This window comes from Podarcis bocagei, assembly GCF_964188305.1.
Source record: "Podarcis bocagei genome assembly, chromosome: 13".
Taxonomy (NCBI): Eukaryota; Metazoa; Chordata; class Lepidosauria; order Squamata; family Lacertidae; genus Podarcis; species Podarcis bocagei.
The window spans coordinates 44,168,941-44,187,021 of record NC_138138.1 but is presented as its reverse complement, the minus strand read 5'-3'; the positions used below and the strand labels follow the sequence as shown (position 1 = coordinate 44,187,021).

At 41.2% G+C, this 18,081-nt stretch overlaps 2 protein-coding genes, 1 long non-coding RNA gene and 1 pseudogene across 4 annotated transcripts; 1 reads left to right on the top strand and 3 right to left on the bottom strand.

Annotated features, from left to right (window-relative positions):
* Positions 1 to 691: 691 nt before the first annotated feature.
* Positions 692 to 1,605, bottom strand: LOC308571948 (olfactory receptor 4N2-like; annotated as a pseudogene). Its single transcript has one exon. The product of its transcript is annotated as an olfactory receptor 4N2-like (transcript).
* A 1,406-nt stretch (positions 1,606 to 3,011) lies between these two features.
* LOC308571956 lies at positions 3,012 to 6,500 on the top strand. The gene is made up of 3 exons (XR_014001617.1): positions 3,012 to 3,131; positions 3,239 to 3,350; positions 6,375 to 6,500. It is a non-coding gene; the product is annotated as an uncharacterized lncRNA (long non-coding RNA).
* On the bottom strand, positions 3,752 to 4,666 carry LOC308571946 (olfactory receptor 4N2-like; the record flags this gene model as incomplete). The annotated part of the gene is made up of 1 exon (XM_081167603.1): positions 3,752 to 4,666. The coding sequence occupies one exon, from the start codon at positions 4,664 to 4,666 to the stop codon at positions 3,752 to 3,754; it is 915 nt and encodes a 304-aa protein (XP_081023729.1).
* An 8,140-nt stretch (positions 6,501 to 14,640) lies between the features above and the next one.
* Positions 14,641 to 15,647, bottom strand: LOC308571944 (olfactory receptor 4N5-like; the record flags this gene model as incomplete). Its single annotated transcript, XM_081167601.1, has 1 exon — positions 14,641 to 15,647. One exon carries the CDS (start codon positions 15,645 to 15,647, stop codon positions 14,724 to 14,726), a length of 924 nt encoding a protein of 307 aa, XP_081023727.1. The 3' UTR covers positions 14,641 to 14,723.
* Between the last annotated feature and the right edge of the window lie 2,434 nt (positions 15,648 to 18,081).

Below are 18,081 nucleotides of genomic sequence, written 5' to 3'. Positions count from 1 at the left end.
GCTCATCCTCCCATGCTATATTACTTCTGGCCCTGGGAGAGCTGAAGGTGAGGAGGTGTGTATCAAAGGATAAGCTGGGCTCTTGGGTACAACCCTTCCACAGGCTCCCAAGGGCCTTATTATAAACCAAACTTCTTTTTCATTTATTTCCAATGCTTCAAGGCTACTTCAAGGATGTTGATTGGAAGCTTGTGGCTGACAACCCCATTTTGCAATCCTAACTACACTTATTGGGAAGTAAATATATTTGCATAAAGATGCTTAGGAAAGTATGGTAAGGTGGGGGTGCCATGATGATTTTCTGGGGGCAGTACACAGGCTATGGATTTTCTCTTCTGCTACATTCCTCAAAGGAGACACATATTTGAGAACAATGACCAAAACACCAGGAGTTCTATTGCTTTTATTTTGTTTTTGTTTTTATATAAAGGTTTTGCTTTCTCAGTGAAAAATGGGTGTTTTTTATTTGGAAATATTTATATATGATTTTATATTAATATGATTTTTGTCATGTTAATACCATGGTTCATCCAAGGAACACGAAACAGTATTCATGTTCCCCAATGTACATTCATTGGAGTGTCAGAAAGCGATGATGTCTACCCTATTTGCATAAGATCTACACATCCATGAGAACCCTGTGCCCCATTAATCTTGGGAAGAGGGACTGATTGTGAAATCACTAATTTCTTTATTTCTTCATCAGTTTCCACATAGCAACTTTTATCTCCTTGTTCCTCAGTGTATAGATCATGGGGTTCATCAGAGGGAAGACCATGGTGTGGAAAAAGGCCACCACCTTGTCAAAGGGATAGTCCTGGAAGGGATGGCAGTTGATGTAGATGGCTGGACCAAACATAATGCAGGCGATGATGATGTGGGTGATGCACGTAGAGGAGGCTTTGTTCTTTCCATGGTTTGAGCTTGTCCTCACCTTTATTAGCAGGGCCCCATAAGAGATGAGGAGGAGGATGAAACATGCAGCACTTACCAGGCCACTGCTAACAAACATGAAAAATTCTAATGTGTAAGTGTTGGTGCAAGCCAGCCTAATGAACTGGGTGACATCACAGAAGTAGTTGTCGAGCTCATTGGGGCACAGAATGGCAGAGGGATGATGAGAATGACCTGGATTATGGAGTGCAGGAATCCTCCAACCCATGAACATACCAGCATACCCCAGCAGACTACTTGGGTCACCATAGTAGCATAGCGCAGTGGCTGGCAGATGGCCACATACCGGTCAATGGCCATGGCAATGAGAAGGAACATCTCAGCTGCACCAAGAAAATGAATGAAAAAAATCTGAGTGATACATCCCTGGTATGATATAGTCCTGCGGCCAGAGAATATGTTAGCCATGAGCTTTGGTGGGGTGACACAGCTGTAGCAGATGTCCAAGAAGGCCAAGTTGGCTAAGAAGAAAAACATGGGGGATCCCAGATGGGGGTCCTTACAGATTGTCACAATGATGACAAAGTTTGCAGGTAGGATGATGATGTAGAAGAGCAGGAGAAGAACACAAAGGAACAGCTGCATCTCCCAGAGCTGTGACAACCCCTGGATAACAAACTCTTTCACTACAGTGTGATTCCCATTTTCCATCCTTGCAGATGTAGTCCTGCAAAACAATTATATTTGGATTGTTAAACAATAAATGATTGCAATCCCACTGCCCCCATTTATACACCTTATTATAAATGCAACCAATTGGTAGGCTGGCCAGGAGCAGATCAAACTAACTCATGGGTTCATGTTACATTCAGGTTCTGTGGCTTTTGCGAAGAGAGATGATGATTGCCTAACAGCACTGTATGGGATAGATGTCTCAGTGATATGTGCTCCAGCTGGACTGGATGGCTATAATATGTTCAGAAAACTAAACCCAGGAGATGAGTCACATGGACTCCTGTGCAATTAGAACATGATGTCACTGATAGTGAAGAGGAGAAATTCAATTCAGTGTGCAGTTAAAGCCAAATTGACCACATTAGCACTTTCAGAAACAATAAACCACAATGCAACTATTGTTTGAAACTTGCACTTATCTGAATGAATTGAGCCTGGGACCTTCTGAAGTGCAAAACAGATTACCACTGAGTTATGGCCCATTTCCAAATCTAAGGATAACAAGACTGAGATTCATCTCTGCTGCTGCTGCTGCTTCTGGACCCTATTCCTTCCTTCCTCCAACCACAGAGATTCTCAAGACCATGATAGAATGATCAGATCTGACTGAAAACCTTTTGCTGCCTGAAATGAGGAATAAGATCTGGCTTCCTCAACCTCGGCCCTCCAGATGTTTTGAGACTACAATTCTCATCATCCCTGACCACTGGTCCTGCTAGCTAGGGATCATGGGAGTTGTAGGCCAAAAACATCCACATTATGGACCTGTGAAGTAGAAAATATGCAGACACATGAGTTTTCCAGAAGAGGGACCTCAAAATATTGCCTTTCTTTTTCTGAACCCCAGTCCCTCCAAGAGAAAAGGCATGATTGTTCTTCTCTCATTAAAATGGGTTCAAGTTTTAGACTATCTTTTGTAACAGAAAACAATAAATGTATGTTTCCTTTTAAACTACTAATGAGAGAAAAACAGTTTAGATAAAGAATATAAGAACATAGGAACATAAAGAACATAGGAAGCTGTCTTATACCGAGTGAGACCATTCGTCTATCTAGCTTGGTATCATCTGCACTGACTGGCAGTTGCTCTCCAAGATTTTAGACAGGAGTCTTCCCTACCTGGAGAACCCAGGGATTGACTCTGTGGCCTCTGTACCACTTCACTATTGGTAGCAGACAGAATTCAGAACCTTGCCCATCCCATCAAAGACCTTGTGGCTAAAGGAGTGAATACAGTCACTTCAGCTCCCTCACCCTATTCCTTTATCGCTCCTCTTGCTTTCTTGCAGAAGGAAGGAAGGAAGGAAGGAAGGAAGGAAGGAAGGAAGGAAGGAAGGAAGGAAGGGGTATGATGGGAGACAGAGAAGGCTGAAGTGTGAAGATGTAGCTGTCACTTAGCCCCTGCTGCCACCAAGTGTATGACAGCCCTTGAGGCAGCGGCAGGTCTGCTCATCCTCCCATGCTATATTACTTCTGGCCCTGGGAGAGCTGAAGGTGAGGAGGTGTGTATCAAAGGATAAGCTGGGCTCTTGGGTACAACCCTTCCACAGGCTCCCAAGGGCCTTATTATAAACCAAACTTCTTTTTCATTTATTTCCAATGCTTCAAGGCTACTTCAAGGATGTTGATTGGAAGCTTGTGGCTGACAACCCCATTTTGCAATCCTAACTACACTTATTGGGAAGTAAATATATTTGCATAAACATGCTTAGGAAAGTATGGTAAGGTGCGGGTGCCATGATGATTTTCTGGGGGCAGTACACAGGCTATGGATTTTCTCTTCTGCTACACATATTTGAGACCAATGACCAAAACACCAGGAGTTCTATTGCTTTTATTTTGTTTTTGTTTTTATATAAAGGTTTTGCTTTCTCAGTGAAAAATGGGTGTTTTTTATGTGGAAATATTTATATATGATTTTATATTAATATGATTTTTGTCATGTTAATACCATGGTTCATCCAAGGAACACGAAACAGTATTCATGTTCCCCAATGTACATTCATTGGAGTGTCAGAAAGCGATGATGTCTACGCTATTTGCATAAGATCTACACATCCATGAGAACCCTGTGCCCCATTAATCTTGGGAAGAGGGACTGATTGTGAAATCACTAATTTCTTTATTTCTTCATAAGTTTCCACATAGCAACTTTTATTTCCTTGTTCCTCAGTGTATAGATCATGGGGTTCATCAGAGGGAAGACCATGGTGTGGAAAAAGGCCACCACCTTGTCAAAGGGATAGTCCTGGAAGGGATGGCAGTTGATGTAGATGGCTGGACCAAACATAATGCAGGCGATGATGATGTGGGTGATGCACGTAGAGGAGGCTTTGTTCTTTCCATGGTTTGAGCTTGTCCTCACCTTTATTAGCAGGGCCCCATAAGAGATGAGGAGGAGGATGAAACATGCAGCACTTACCAGGCCACTGCTAACAAACATGAAAAATTCTAATGTGTAAGTGTTGGTGCAAGCCAGCCTAATGAACTGGGTGACATCACAGAAGTAGTTGTCGAGCTCATTGGGGCCACAGAATGACAGAGGGATGATGAGAATGACCTGGATTATGGAGTGCAGGAATCCTCCAACCCATGAACATACCAGCATACCCCAGCAGACTACTTGGGTCACCACAGTAGCATAGCGCAGTGGCTGGCAGATGGCCACATACCGGTCAATGGCCATGGCAATGAGAAGGAACATCTCAGCTGCACCAAGAAAATGAATGAAAAAAATCTGAGTGATACATCCCTGGTATGATATAGTCCTGCGGCCAGAGAATATGTTAGCCATGAGCTTTGGTGGGGTGACACAGCTGTAGCAGATGTCCAAGAAGGCCAAGTTGGCTAAGAAGAAAAACATGGGGGATCCCAGATGGGGGTCCTTACAGATTGTCACAATGATGACAAAGTTTGCAGGTAGGATGATGATGTAGAAGAGCAGGAGAAGAACACAAAGGAACAGCTGCATCTCCCAGAGCTGTGACAACCCCTGGATAACAAACTCTTTCACTACAGTGTGATTCCCATTTTCCATCCTTGCAGATGTAGTCCTGCAAAACAATTATATTTGGATTGTTAAACAATAAATGATTGCAATCCCACTGCCCCCATTTATACACCTTATTATAAATGCAACCAATTGGTAGGCTGGCCAGGAGCAGATCAAACTAACTCATGGGTTCATGTTACATTCAGGTTCTGTGGCTTTTGCGCAGAGAGATGATGATTGCCTAACAGCACTGTATGGGATAGATGTCTCAGTGATATGTGCTCCAGCTGGACTGGATGGCTATAATATGTTCAGAAAACTAAACCCAGGAGATGAGTCACATGGACTCCTGTGCAATTAGAACATGATGTCACTGATAGTGAAGAGGAGAAATTCAATTCAGTGTGCAGTTAAAGCCAAATTGACCACATTAGCACTTTCAGAAACAATAAACCACAATGCAACTATTGTTTGAAACTTGCACTTATCTGAATGAATTGAGCCTGGGACCTTCTGAAGTGCAAAACAGATTACCACTGAGTTATGGCCCATTTCCAAATCTAAGGATAACAAGACTGAGATTCATCTCTGCTGCTGCTGCTGCTTCTGGACCCTATTCCTTCCTTCCTCCAACCACAGAGATTCTCAAGACCATGATAGAATGATCAGATCTGACTGAAAACCTTTTGCTGCCTGAAATGAGGAATAAGATCTGGCTTCCTCAACCTCGGCCCTCCAGATGTTTTGAGACTACAATTCTCATCATCCCTGACCACTGGTCCTGCTAGCTAGGGATCATGGGAGTTGTAGGCCAAAAACATCTGGAGGGCCGAGGCTGAGGAAGCCTGAATAAGATGGTGCCCCCCACCCCATAATACCACACTCAGCTGCTGACAAAACTGGCAGCTTAACATTGCTTTCCTACCAGAGAATCCTCAACTACACATCAACTACAACTAGCTTAGGATGCAAAGGGAAGACCATATGGAACACACAGTTCTGTCCTCCACATTTCCCACCCTCCAGCATTTGCCACCTGAGGCAGCTTCTTCAATTTGTCTAAATGGTAGTGCTGGCCACACATGCAGAGCTCAGGGACTAGGGAAAGAAGGATTTGTCATTTTCAGTTTCTTGGTTTCTCATTTTTCCTATCTTAAATTCAGTTTCCCACATTTCAATATCACTTTGATATTTGTTTAGAAAAAGAGTCCTAATCAAAATCAATCAGCATTTTAATACAAATTCCTTCTAATTTTTGCATTGAAAGTAATGGCTGTCCCCTTAAAGCAAGAGTAGGGAGCCACTAGTCCTCTAGATATTGCTGCACCACAACTGTCACCATTCCTGACCACTGCCATGGTATCTGGAGCTGGTGAGAGTTGAACAATAGCTGGAGGGCTGCAGTTTAGCCAACTCTGCCATAAAGGCTTGAGGCAGTCAGAAAAAAGCAGCCACCATGCCTCCCATCCTGATCCTCCACCAGACCTCTCCTCTGTGTTCTCTTTGCTTCCTTAGTAGTGATTAGCAAGGAAGATAGGAACATAAGAAGGGTCTGCAGGATGAGGCCAGTGGCCCATCTAGTCCAGCATCTTCTTCTCAGTGTGGCCCACCAGATGCCAGCAAGCAGGACAACTGGTTGAACCAAATGATCAATAGAGGAGCAAGGGAGGAAAACTAAAGCCATGCAAAAAGACAATGTAAAAAAAGCAGAGATGAGACAAACATTTACCCTTTGATCCCTTTCAATTTGCAGACAGCCCTTCTGTCAGAAGAAATCTTCGTCATCCTCATACTTATATTGCCTATGGAAGAAGTGCATCCAAGGATATACTGAGCCCAGAAGAAACACCTTCCAGTGATCCCAGAGGACCTCATTAAAAAGGGTAGCAATTTCTTTTATTTCAGTGGTGCTTCAAGGATATTGATAATCAGCATGAGGTTTGAGAACCCCATTTTCTAGTCACTTCCCCATTTAATTGTTTAGTTTTTTTATTAAACCTCAACACAGAGTAAATAACAGCTCTCCTTTTTTGTACATGAATTAATTATATGATACATATATGGCTATGGACTATGGGTAGTAATAACACAGTTTTGTTAAATGATTATTTTTTAAATATTTTTATTAATTTTCTCAGTAACAAACATCACAAAAAATAAACATCAGGAAAGGACTGTTAAGGGGGAAAGAGAAAAATAGGAAAAATGGAAAAGGAAAAAAAATCTATTTACATATTCAATATCAAATCCAAATATGGCAATGGGAGAGTATCCTGCTCCATTGTACCTGATGGCAGCAGACTAGTTTAGTGACTGTGTAGAAACATGGGAATCTGCCTTGTACTGACTCAGATCTACAGGTCAATCTGCCTCAGTATTGTCCAAACTGACCTGCTCGGATCATAATGCAGTGTTGTTGGAAATAAAATTGTCTCTGCAGGGGTCTTACAGATGAATAATAATAATAATAATAATAATAATAATAATAATAATAATAAATAAATTATTTATATCCCGCCCTCCCCAGCCAAAGCCAGGCTCAGGGTGGCTAACAACAATAAAATAATACAAGATTGTAAAATCATTTCATTATAAAATTAATTCAAATCAAATTGATGGCAACCATTGGGCTAGAGTTCTGTGAAGATTGCCAAAGGAGGGAGTCAGGCTGTGCCTTGGCCAAAGGCTTGATGGAACAGCTCTGACTTGCAGTCCCTGTGGAAAGATGTCAAGTCTCGCAGGGCCCTAGTCTCTTGTGGCAGAGCATTCCACCAGATCGGAGCCACAGCCGAAAAAGCCCTGGCTCTGGTTGAGGCCAGCCTAACCTCTCTGTGGCCTGGGACCTCCAAGATGTTTTTGTTTGAAGATTGTAAGTTCCTCTGTGGGACATACCAGGAGAGGCGGTCTCGTAGGTACGAGGGTCCTAGGCCGTATAGGGCTTTAAAAGTTAAAACCAGCACCTTAAACCTGATCCTGTACTCCACTGGGAGCCAGTGCAGCTGGTATAGCACCGGGTAAATGTGATCTCACAGCAAGGACCCCGTAAGGAGTCTCGCTGCAGCATTTTGCACCCGCTGGAGTTTCTGGGTCAGTCTCAAGGGCAGCCCCACGTGGAGCAAGCTACAATAATCCAGTCTGGAGGTGACCGTCACGTGGATCACAGTGGTTAGGTCAGGGCGAGAGAGGTAAGGAGCCAATTGCTTAGCTTGGTGGAGATGAAAAAATGCCGCCTTTGTTATAGCTTCAACCTGCGCCTCCATGAAAAGGGAGGTGTTGAAGATTACACCCAAACTCTTAACGGACGGTGCTGGCACAAATTGCGCCCCCACAAGAGATGGGAGTTGCCCCCCCAATCCCATATCGTCCCGACCCAGCCAAAGGACCTCTGTCTTCGAAGGATTTAACTTCAACTGGCTCCCACGTAGCCATCCAGCCACAGCTTCCAAACATCTGATCAGTGTGTCTGGGGGCAAGTCAGGATGGCCATCCATCAACAGATAGAGTTGGGTGTCATCGGCATACTGATGGCAGCCCAACCCAAAACTCCGGACAAGCTGGGTGTGGGGGCGCATAAAGATGTTGAAAAGCATCAGGGAGAGTATCGCACCCTGAGGCACTCCACACACCAGGGAGTGGCGCAATGACAGTTCCCCCCCAAGCGCCACCCTCTGTCCCCGACCAAAGATAAACAAGCGCAGCCATTGAAAGACTGTGCCCTGGATCCCCACGTCGGCAAGGCTGTGGTCCAGGAGTTCGTGATCGGCCATGTCGAAGGCTGCTGACAGGTCTAGAAGAATCAGCAGCCCCGACCCGCCTCGATCCAGCTGCCTGCAGAGATCAAGAATGAACGATGATTTATTGAGCAATGAGCAGATGATTAGGAAGGCCCAAAAGACTCTAAAGGATTACTTTGAGACAAATGTTAATTCTGAGGTGGAAATAAGAGTCGTTTGGGATGCAAGTAAGGCAGTAATGAGAGGATTCCTCATACAACAAAATTTGATCAAGAAAAGGATACAGAATGAGAAAAAAGACAACATTCTTTCTCAATTAAAAGATAAAGATAAGAACTTGAGATCTAATCCGAAGAACCAGCAGATTCAAAAGGAAATTAAAGCACTACAGATCCAATACTCCCAGATTATAAATCAGGAAATAGAATGGGGGGGGGGAATGATGAGACAGAGAAACTTCGAATTGGCAAATAAATGTGGAAAATTGCTGGCTTGGCAGTTAAAAAAGAGACAAAAACAAAGTACTATTACTAATATTGTATCAGAAGGAAAGTCTATGGAGAATCCTGCAGAGATAAGATGTTTTTAGAAATACTATAAACGACTGCATAAAAATGGAAAAGAAGATAATGGTAAAATCGAGCAATTTATCCAAGTACATGGATTGCCAAAAATTCCCGAAAATAAAAAGATCCTACTTAATGGATTGATCACAAGACAAGAGGTTGAGAATGCAATAAATCAGATGCAGCTTGGTAAAACACCAAGGCCAGACGGTTTGTTAGCAAAATACTATAAAACTTTTAAAGACTGGCTTATTCAGCCATTGATGGACGTATGCAATAAGATATTAGAGGGGACAAAGCACCTGAAACCTGGAAGGAAGACTTTATAACCCTGATTCCAAAACCAGACCAAAATAGGTCCACTGTGAAAAATTATAGGCCGATCTCATTACTAAATGTGGATTACAATTTTTTTGCTAACATTCTGGCCAACAGGTTGAAGAAGGTACTAACAGATTATATTCATAAGGACCAGGCAGGATTTCTACCTGGGAGATCTATGAAAGATAACATTAGGAATATAATCGATGTGTTAGAAAGATTAGAAGTTTAAAAAAAACCTCAAAAGTGATGTTAATGTTGATAGATGCTGAGAAGGCCTTTGATAATGTTTCATGGAGTTTTATGAAAAGGAATTTAGAAAGTATTGAGGCTGGACAATAATTTTTAAATGGTATTAATGTGATCTATTTTGAGCAAAAAGCTAAACTCATGTTTAATAATGTGGTTTCAGAAGAAATTAGAATTGAGAAAAGAACCAGGCAAGGGTGCCCACTTTCCCCTCTGCTTTTTATTACAGTCCTGGAGGTTTTGCTAAACATGCTAAGGAAAGAGGAAGAGGTTAAAGGTATAACAGTAGGATCCAAACAATATGAGTTAAAAGCCTTTGCTGACAATTTGGTATTAACATTAGAAGACCCAGATTCCAGTGCAGTGAAACCACTGGAGTTGATTCAAGAGTTCGGGCAAGTAGCAGGATTTAAGTTAAACAAGAGCAAAACCAAAGTGCTGGGGGGGGGGGATTAGATAAAGAGGTGAGAAAAATCCTTCAGGAAAAGACAGGCCTTGTTTTTGTGAAAAAAGTAAAGTACCTGGGTGTGAATTTATTGGTGAAAAACTTGAATTTATATAATGACAATTATGAGAAATTATGGAATGAAAGAAAGAGAGATCTTGAGATTTGGTCAAATTTAAAATTGTCATTAATGGGCCGAATATAGGTGGTTAAAGATGTTGTTTTTATTCCAAGCTTTACCAGTTACTGATAATGTCAGATGTTTTAAAGAATGGCAGAAAGCATTGTCTAAATTTATCTGGCGAGGGGGAAACCCAGAATTAAATATAAAATATTAAAAGATGCAGAAGAGAGAGGGGGATTTTCCCTGCCAGATCTGAAAATATATTTCAAGGCAGCAGCTTTCTGCTGGATGAAGGAATGGATTCAAATAGATAATGCTGATGTGTTAGACTTGGAAGGATTCAACAGTGTATTTGGTTGGCATGCATATTTATGGTATGACAAGATATCGGCCCATAAAGGTTTTAAAAACCATGTAATTAGAAAATCTCTATATAATGTATGGATAAGATATAAAGATCTCTTGGAAAGGAAAACACCCAGATGGCTTTCACCAATGGAAGCTAAGGCTCAGAAAAAGTTGAATGTGGAGAGTAAATGATTGAAATATGATGTTTTACTAGTGGAAGAAAATGAAGAATTTAAACTAAGACCATTTGACCAAATCAAAGACAAATTAAATGGATGGTTACAATATTATCAGATTAATGAATTATTTAAATTGGATAGGAAAAACCGTTTTGCAACAGAAATATCCAAATTGGAAACGGAATTGTTAGATACTAATGTTAAAAATCTCTTTAAAATGTATTTGTTGTTAGAATGGCATACAAAGGATGAACAAGTTAAATCTGTGATGATTGATTGGGCAAGAGATGTTGGACTCAATATAGTATTGAAAGATTGGGAAAGGCTGTGGAAGAAAGGGGTTACGTTTACTGCATGTACGGTATTAAATGAAAACATTATGAAAATGGTGTATAGATGGAACTTAACCCCGGTGAAATTAGCAAAGATGTATCATACAAAGGATAATTTGTGTTGGAAATGTAAAGAAAAAGAAGGTACTTTCTACCATATGTCGTGGACATCTCCCAAGGTGAAAGACCTCTGGGAGAAGATTTATAATGAGTTGAAAAAAATGTTGAAGAATACATTTATTAAAAAACCAGAAGCCTTTCTACTTGGAATAATAGGTCTAGAATTGCCCAAAAAAGATGTTAGAATGTTTTTGTATGCCACTACAGCGGCAAGAATTTTATTTGCCAAAAACTGGAAATCGCAAGAGATGCCAACAATAGAAGAATGGCAGATGAAGATGTTGGACTTTTGGAGCTGGCCGACCTGACTGGAAGAATCCGCAACCAGAAAGAAGAGACCCAAAAGGATTGGAAGAATTTCAAAGAATATCTAGTTAATACTGTAATATAAGATAAAGAGAAATCTCTTGGAAGTAAAACATTAGGCCTAGCATTACAATAAGTTTATGTAGTTAAAAATACAAATGATTGGAATATTAATAATGGAGAAGAAGTTAATAAATGAAAGAAGTTAATATTATTAGAAATATGAATTTGGAGAACTGCTAATTAGGTGATAAAATGAAATTCAGTTAGAGGGGATTCGAGGAAGTCATCAATGTAATGCAATCCGGATTTGGAAATTAAAATTCTTTTCTATGAGTTTTTCTGTATTTTTGTGTATTGTAATGTTTTTCTTTTGTCTTTTTTTCTTTTTCTTTTGTACGTGACTAATGTGAAAATTAATTTAAAAAATTGGGGGGGGGGGAAGTCCACACTGATTGTCAGTGGCTCTCCAGGACTTCCCTACACTTCCTGGCAAACCTGGGAGTGTCTACATGCTCTTTCACTGAGCTATGACCCCCCTCTCTTGCAAGACAGCTTTGATCTACAGAGAAGGGAAATGACTGGTTGCATGGAAAGAAGGGGTTGCCATGATGATTTTCTGGGGGCAGTACACAGGAAAAGGATTTGCTCCTTTTCTGCACTCCCCAAAGAAGACACATATTTTAGAACAATGACCAAAACACGAAGACCTTTATTGCTTTTTGTTTTGTTTTTTATAAAGGTTTTGTTTCCTCAGTGGGGGAAAAAAACTCCTGACACAAAAGAAAAGGTACGCAATGAAGTTATTATGGCAGCAACTGATAGAGGCCTCCAATTCCAGTAACTCATCATTGTTCTGGAGAATCGTTGCTGTACAACCGGATAGGGGTCTATCACAACTATCCTGCTGCATATCAATGAAAGCCTGGGAAACACACTTCCATAATCTTTACGAGGAATCTAGTGATGAGTCCTATGCATTAGACATACCGGAAGACCAGATACAGCCATGGCCAGCAGTTTCAATAACAGAGACCCATCTGCTGATTGACCAACTAAAGAATGGGAAAGGCCCCGGAATTGACTGTATACCAGCGGAACTTTTTAAAACCAATGTGATCTGGTGGGCCCCCTGTTAGCCTCCCTGTTCACATATATAGATAGAACTGCACAGATTCCATACGACTGGGGGACTTCCATCATTATTCCCATTTACAAAATAGGCCTGAGGGATGATCCCTCCAACTATAGACCTATAAGCCTCCTGAATATAATAAGCAAATTATATGCTAAACACCTCAGCGAGAAACTGTGCGAATGGATAGAAAGAGCGAAGATTCTTGATGATGCACAGGCGGGATTTAGAAAGGGGGAGATCCACAATGGATCACTGCTTGACCTTACAGCACCTAGCTGAGAAATACACGCTGCATCATAATCACCACCTATTTGCAGCATTTGTAGATTTTAAAGCAGCCTTTGACTCCATCTCAAGACCCCGACTCTGGGACAAACTCAACAAATCATCCATAGACCGACGTCTCCTGCTATTAATATCCAAACTGTACAACAACACACGACTTCGTATAAGATGTAGCCAAGAAGGTCAACTCTCTAATTCCATTAGAACAACAAAGGGAGTTAAACAAGGATGCATCTTGGCCCCCTTTTTGTTCAACATCTATATAAACTCCCTAACAGACCACCTACAAGGAGCAGATATACACGCCCCAAAATTAGCAGATAAAAAACTGCCTATCCTACTCTATGCAGACGATGCGGTTATACTGTCCCAGACTCAGAAGGGCCTTAAAAGAGCTCTTAACAGCTTATCACAATATTGTAAAGAAGAGAAACTAGTAGTGAACTATCAAAAAACAAAAATCATGGTCTTCTCTAACAAAAGAAAAATATATAGATGGAAATTAGACAATCAGGAGATTGAACAAGTGACATGCTTTAAATACCTAGGAGTTATATTCCAAGCATCAAGGAAGAAGACTGCCCACATAAATTACAGTTCCGCTACAGCACAAAAAAGTACAACAGCAATTCTAAGATACCATCTTACAATGGGAGGAAATTTTATTCCTGCCACAATTAAACTATTCACTGCAAAACCAACAGCACAAATACTATACGGCGCACCACTTGTCTCCCTCTCCAATCTAGACCCATATGAAAAGATACAATCAGGTTTCCTTAGATCACTCCTACAAACACCTAAATGTGTCCCAAATGCCGCCCTACGACTGGAAGCGGGCTTGTACAGCATCAAAACCAAAGTATGGATAAGAACCTTATGCACTTGGCTAAGACTGAACAACTCGCCGGTTGGACTACTTTCCCTGATGCTTCTTGACAAATTCCAATCTAGTTGGTTGAAGGACACTCTCAGAAAATGGGCCACATACGGTCTCTCCCCAGAGTATTTATTAAGTTTAGAAAGGGGAAGGGCCAAGAATATAATCAAAGAAAGACTCAGGGACATTGAAGCCCAAAATGACTTTAGTCAACTTCCGATAACTCATAAACTCCTATTCGATTCCCAAAGCCCCCATCTAGCAAACTATCTTAAAGTTCTACATAATGCCAAACACCGATGGGCATTTACCAGGGCCCGCTTTAACGCTCTCCTTTCAGCTCTTCTAGAGGGAAGATACAAAAAAATAGCGATCAAACAAAGATTATGTCCCTGTAACAGCAACGAAATAGAAACCATCGGGCATGTTATCTTATATTGCCCATTATATCGAGACTCAAGAAAAGAGCTGATCGAGCCGATTCTGAGGAAAATACCTCGTAGTACAGACGACACCTATATCAGACACCTCTTAGCTGACAAAGACCCTGAAATCAACAGGCCTGTGGCGAAGTACTGTTACATCGCAACAAGAATAAGATGAGCAATGATGACAGCAACGGAGTTCAAATTGCAAACATCGAAGGAGCGATAATAAACAGTAATGATATTTGAATTGAATCCTCAAAACCTTAAAAGTCGAAACCTGGTCATAAACATAAGTACCAATTTTGTGATTTGGCCATATATCCACTGCTATCTGTAGTACAATAGTACTTATATTGCCATATTTTATTTTATAAATTGCTTGTTGGTCATTGACAGTATTAAAGATATTTGAATTTTGAATTTGTTTTTTATAAAGGTTTTGTTTCCTCAGTGGAAAAAAGTGGGGTCTTTTTTATTTGGCATTATTTATTTTTTTATTTTATGTTAATACCATGGTTCCTCCAAGGAACACAAAACAGTATCCATGGTCACCTGTTCCCCTATATTCATTCATTGGAGTGTCAGAAAAGGGTGCTGTCTAGCCTGTGCCCCATGAAACTTGGGAAGAGGGACTGATTGTGAAATCACTATTTTTTATATTTCTTCAACAGTCTCCACATAGCAACTTTTATCTCCTTGTTTCTCAGTGTGTAGATCATGGGATTCATCAGAGGGAAGACCACGGTGTGGAAAAAGGCTACCACTTTGTCGAAGGGAAAGTCCTGGAAGGGATGGCAGTAGATGTAGATGGCTGGACCAAACATAATGCAGGTGATGATGATGTGGGTGATGCATGTAGAGGAGGCTTTGTTCTTTCCATGGTTTGAGCTTGTCCTCACCTTTATTAGCAGGGCCCCATAAGAGATGAGGAGGAGGATGAAACATGCAGTGCTTACCAGGCCACTGCTAACAAACATGACAAATTCTAATGTGTAAGTGTTGGTGCAAGCCAGTTTAATAATCTGGGTGATATCACAGAAGAAGTTGTCAAGCTCATTGGGGCCACAGAATGGCAGAGGGATGATGAGAATGACCTGGATTATGGAGTGCAGGAATCCTCCAACCCATGAACATACCGACATACCCCAGCAGACAACTTGGGTCACCATAGTAGCATAGCGCAGTGGCTGGCAGATGGCCACATACCGGTCAATGGCCATGGCAATGAGAAGGAACATCTCAGCTGCACCAAGAAAATGAATGAAAAAAATCTGAGTGATACATCCCAGGTATGATATAGTCCTGCGACCAGAGAATATGTTAGCCATGAGCTTTGGTGGGGTGACACAGCTGTAGCAGATGTCCAAGAAGGCCAAGTTGGCTAAGAAGAAAAACATGGGGGATCCCAGATGGGGGTCCTTACAGATTGTCACAATGATGACAAAGTTTGCAGGTAGGATGATGATGTAGAAGAGCAGGAGAAGAACACAAAGGAACAGCTGCATCTCCCAGAGCTGTGACAACCCCTGGATAACAAACTCTTTCACTACAGTGTGATTCCCATTTTCCATCCTTGCAGATGTAGTCCTGCAAAACAATTATATTCGGATTGTTAAACAATAAATGATTGCAATACCCCTGCTCCTTTTAAAATCGGGCTCCGGCGGCACGGCGGCAGTAGGAGGCCCCATTAGCTAAAGTGGTGCTTCAGGTTTAGAACAGTTTCAGGTTAAGAAGGGACCTCCGGAACGAATTAAGTACTTAACCTGAGGTACCACTGTACATTATTTATACAATGAGTCCTGTCTGAATGGCTGATTCTGCTTCCCTCCTGGAGCCTGATTGGTCTTTTCCTGCAGGCCAATCAATTGTTGCATTCTCGGATCCTACTTGCCTATTGTTCTAGGATCCAAGCTTAGTACATAACACAGAGCCAGTGGTTTGTAGTGATTAGAGTGTGGGATTAGTACCTGTGAGACATTCTGAAAAACTTTCTGACACTAAGAGCTGTTTAGCAGTGGAACAGATTCCCACAAGAGGTGGTGGACTCTCCTTCCTTATGGTTTTTTAAACAGAGGTTGAATGGCCTTCCAATTCTAAGATTCTGGAAACTAAATGATAGCTAGTGCAGTCAGGCCAGGATCAGTGTTAGATGATCAAACCGTCTTCCCCAGTGAACAACCTGACTGTTGAATTCTCCACCAGTTAAAGCTTCCTAACCTTATCCAGTGGCAACTCCACATATAGTAGTAATCTAACTTAGAGGTTACCAGAGCATAGACAACAGAAGTTAGGCTATCCCTGTCCACAGGGTCACCAGCTGAAGATGATGGAAGGCACTCTGCATCACTGAAGCCATCTGAGCCTCAAACAACAGCAATGAATCCCGATGTACCTCCCTCACAGGGTAGTGAGAGCTAAATGAGGTGGGGGAGAACCATGTGTGCCTTCTTGAGCTCCTTGGATAGAAGGTAGAACATAAATGCAAAGAAACAAAACAACCCTTTCCTTGTTCTCCTCTATTGCCAAGTTTGATAACACCTCTGTCAATTATATGCATGTTTTGCATTTATCTAGAAATAGGAATCAGGGACACATCCAGCACTGATGCAAGAGTACAATATTGATACAAGCAAATGTATCATACATACATGTCTGTGTTTGTTTTTGCCTTCTGATGCCACTATTCCTTTTTTTATACTTCATTTTCTGTTCACAATTGGCCAAATTTACACAATGAATATTGTCATGATGATAGGAAAAGTATTTCCAATTCAGGTAGAGATGGGTAGATCTATCAGTTTCAGGTTCTCTCAGTTTCTCATCTTTCCAATCTTAAATTCTCTATATTTACACATCACTCTGTGGTTTTTTAAAAAAGAAAACCACATAAATATTTATCATCATTTTATTGCAAATTTCTCCTAATATACATATTTCTGTATGCAATTTTGCAAAATATACACAGAGTTCTGCAAAAGAATTTCCTTTGATCTAATCAATTTCGTTAAATATTATTTACACTTATGTGCATTTTAATGCACATTTTGCTGTATTATAAGCTACTCTGTACATATTACTTAGGTGTAGGACTAGGATGGTATTCACCTCTAGTCCTATTCAGTGCAGACATGTTGAAATTATTGGACATGGCTATCTTTTATTCATTAATTTCAATGGGTCAACTCTGGGTAGGACTTAGGTGACTATAATTCCTACACTACAAAATTCAAACAGATGCAAATTTCAAAGGTTGTTTTTTCTTTGGTTTGCATATTGTTCAGAAAACTAAACCCAGGAGATGAGTTACATGGAGTCCTCTGTGATCTGAACATGATGTCACTGATAGTGAAGAGGAGAAATTCAATTCAGTGTGCAGTTAAAGCCAAATTGACCACATCTGCACTTTCAGAAACAATAAACCACAAGACAACTATTGTTTGAAACTTGCACTTATCTGAATGGATTGAGCCTGGGACCTTCTGAAGTGCAGATTACCACTATGGCTCATTTCCCAAATCTAAGGCTAACAAGACAAAGATCCAGTGCTGTTGCTGCTGATGGTGGACCCTACACCTTCCTCCCTCCAACCACAGAGATTCTCAAGACCACGAGCAGATCCGGCAGAACCCTTTTGCTGCCTGAAATGAGGAATAAGATCTGGCTTCCTCAACCTCGGCCCTCCAGATGTTTTGAGACTACAATTCCCATCATCCCTAACCACTGGTCCTGCTAGCTAGGGATCATGGGAGTTGTAGGTCAAAAACATCTGGAGGGCTGAGGTTGAGGAAGCCTGAATAAGATGCTGCCCCCCACCCCATAATACCACACTCAGCTGCTGACAAAACTGGCAGCTTAACATTGCTTTGATACCAGAGAATCCTCAACTACACATCAACTACAACTAGCTTAGGATGCAAAGGGAAGACCATATGGAACACACAGTTCTGTCCTCCACATTTCCCACCCTCCAGCATTTGCCACCTGAGGCAGCTTCTTCAATTT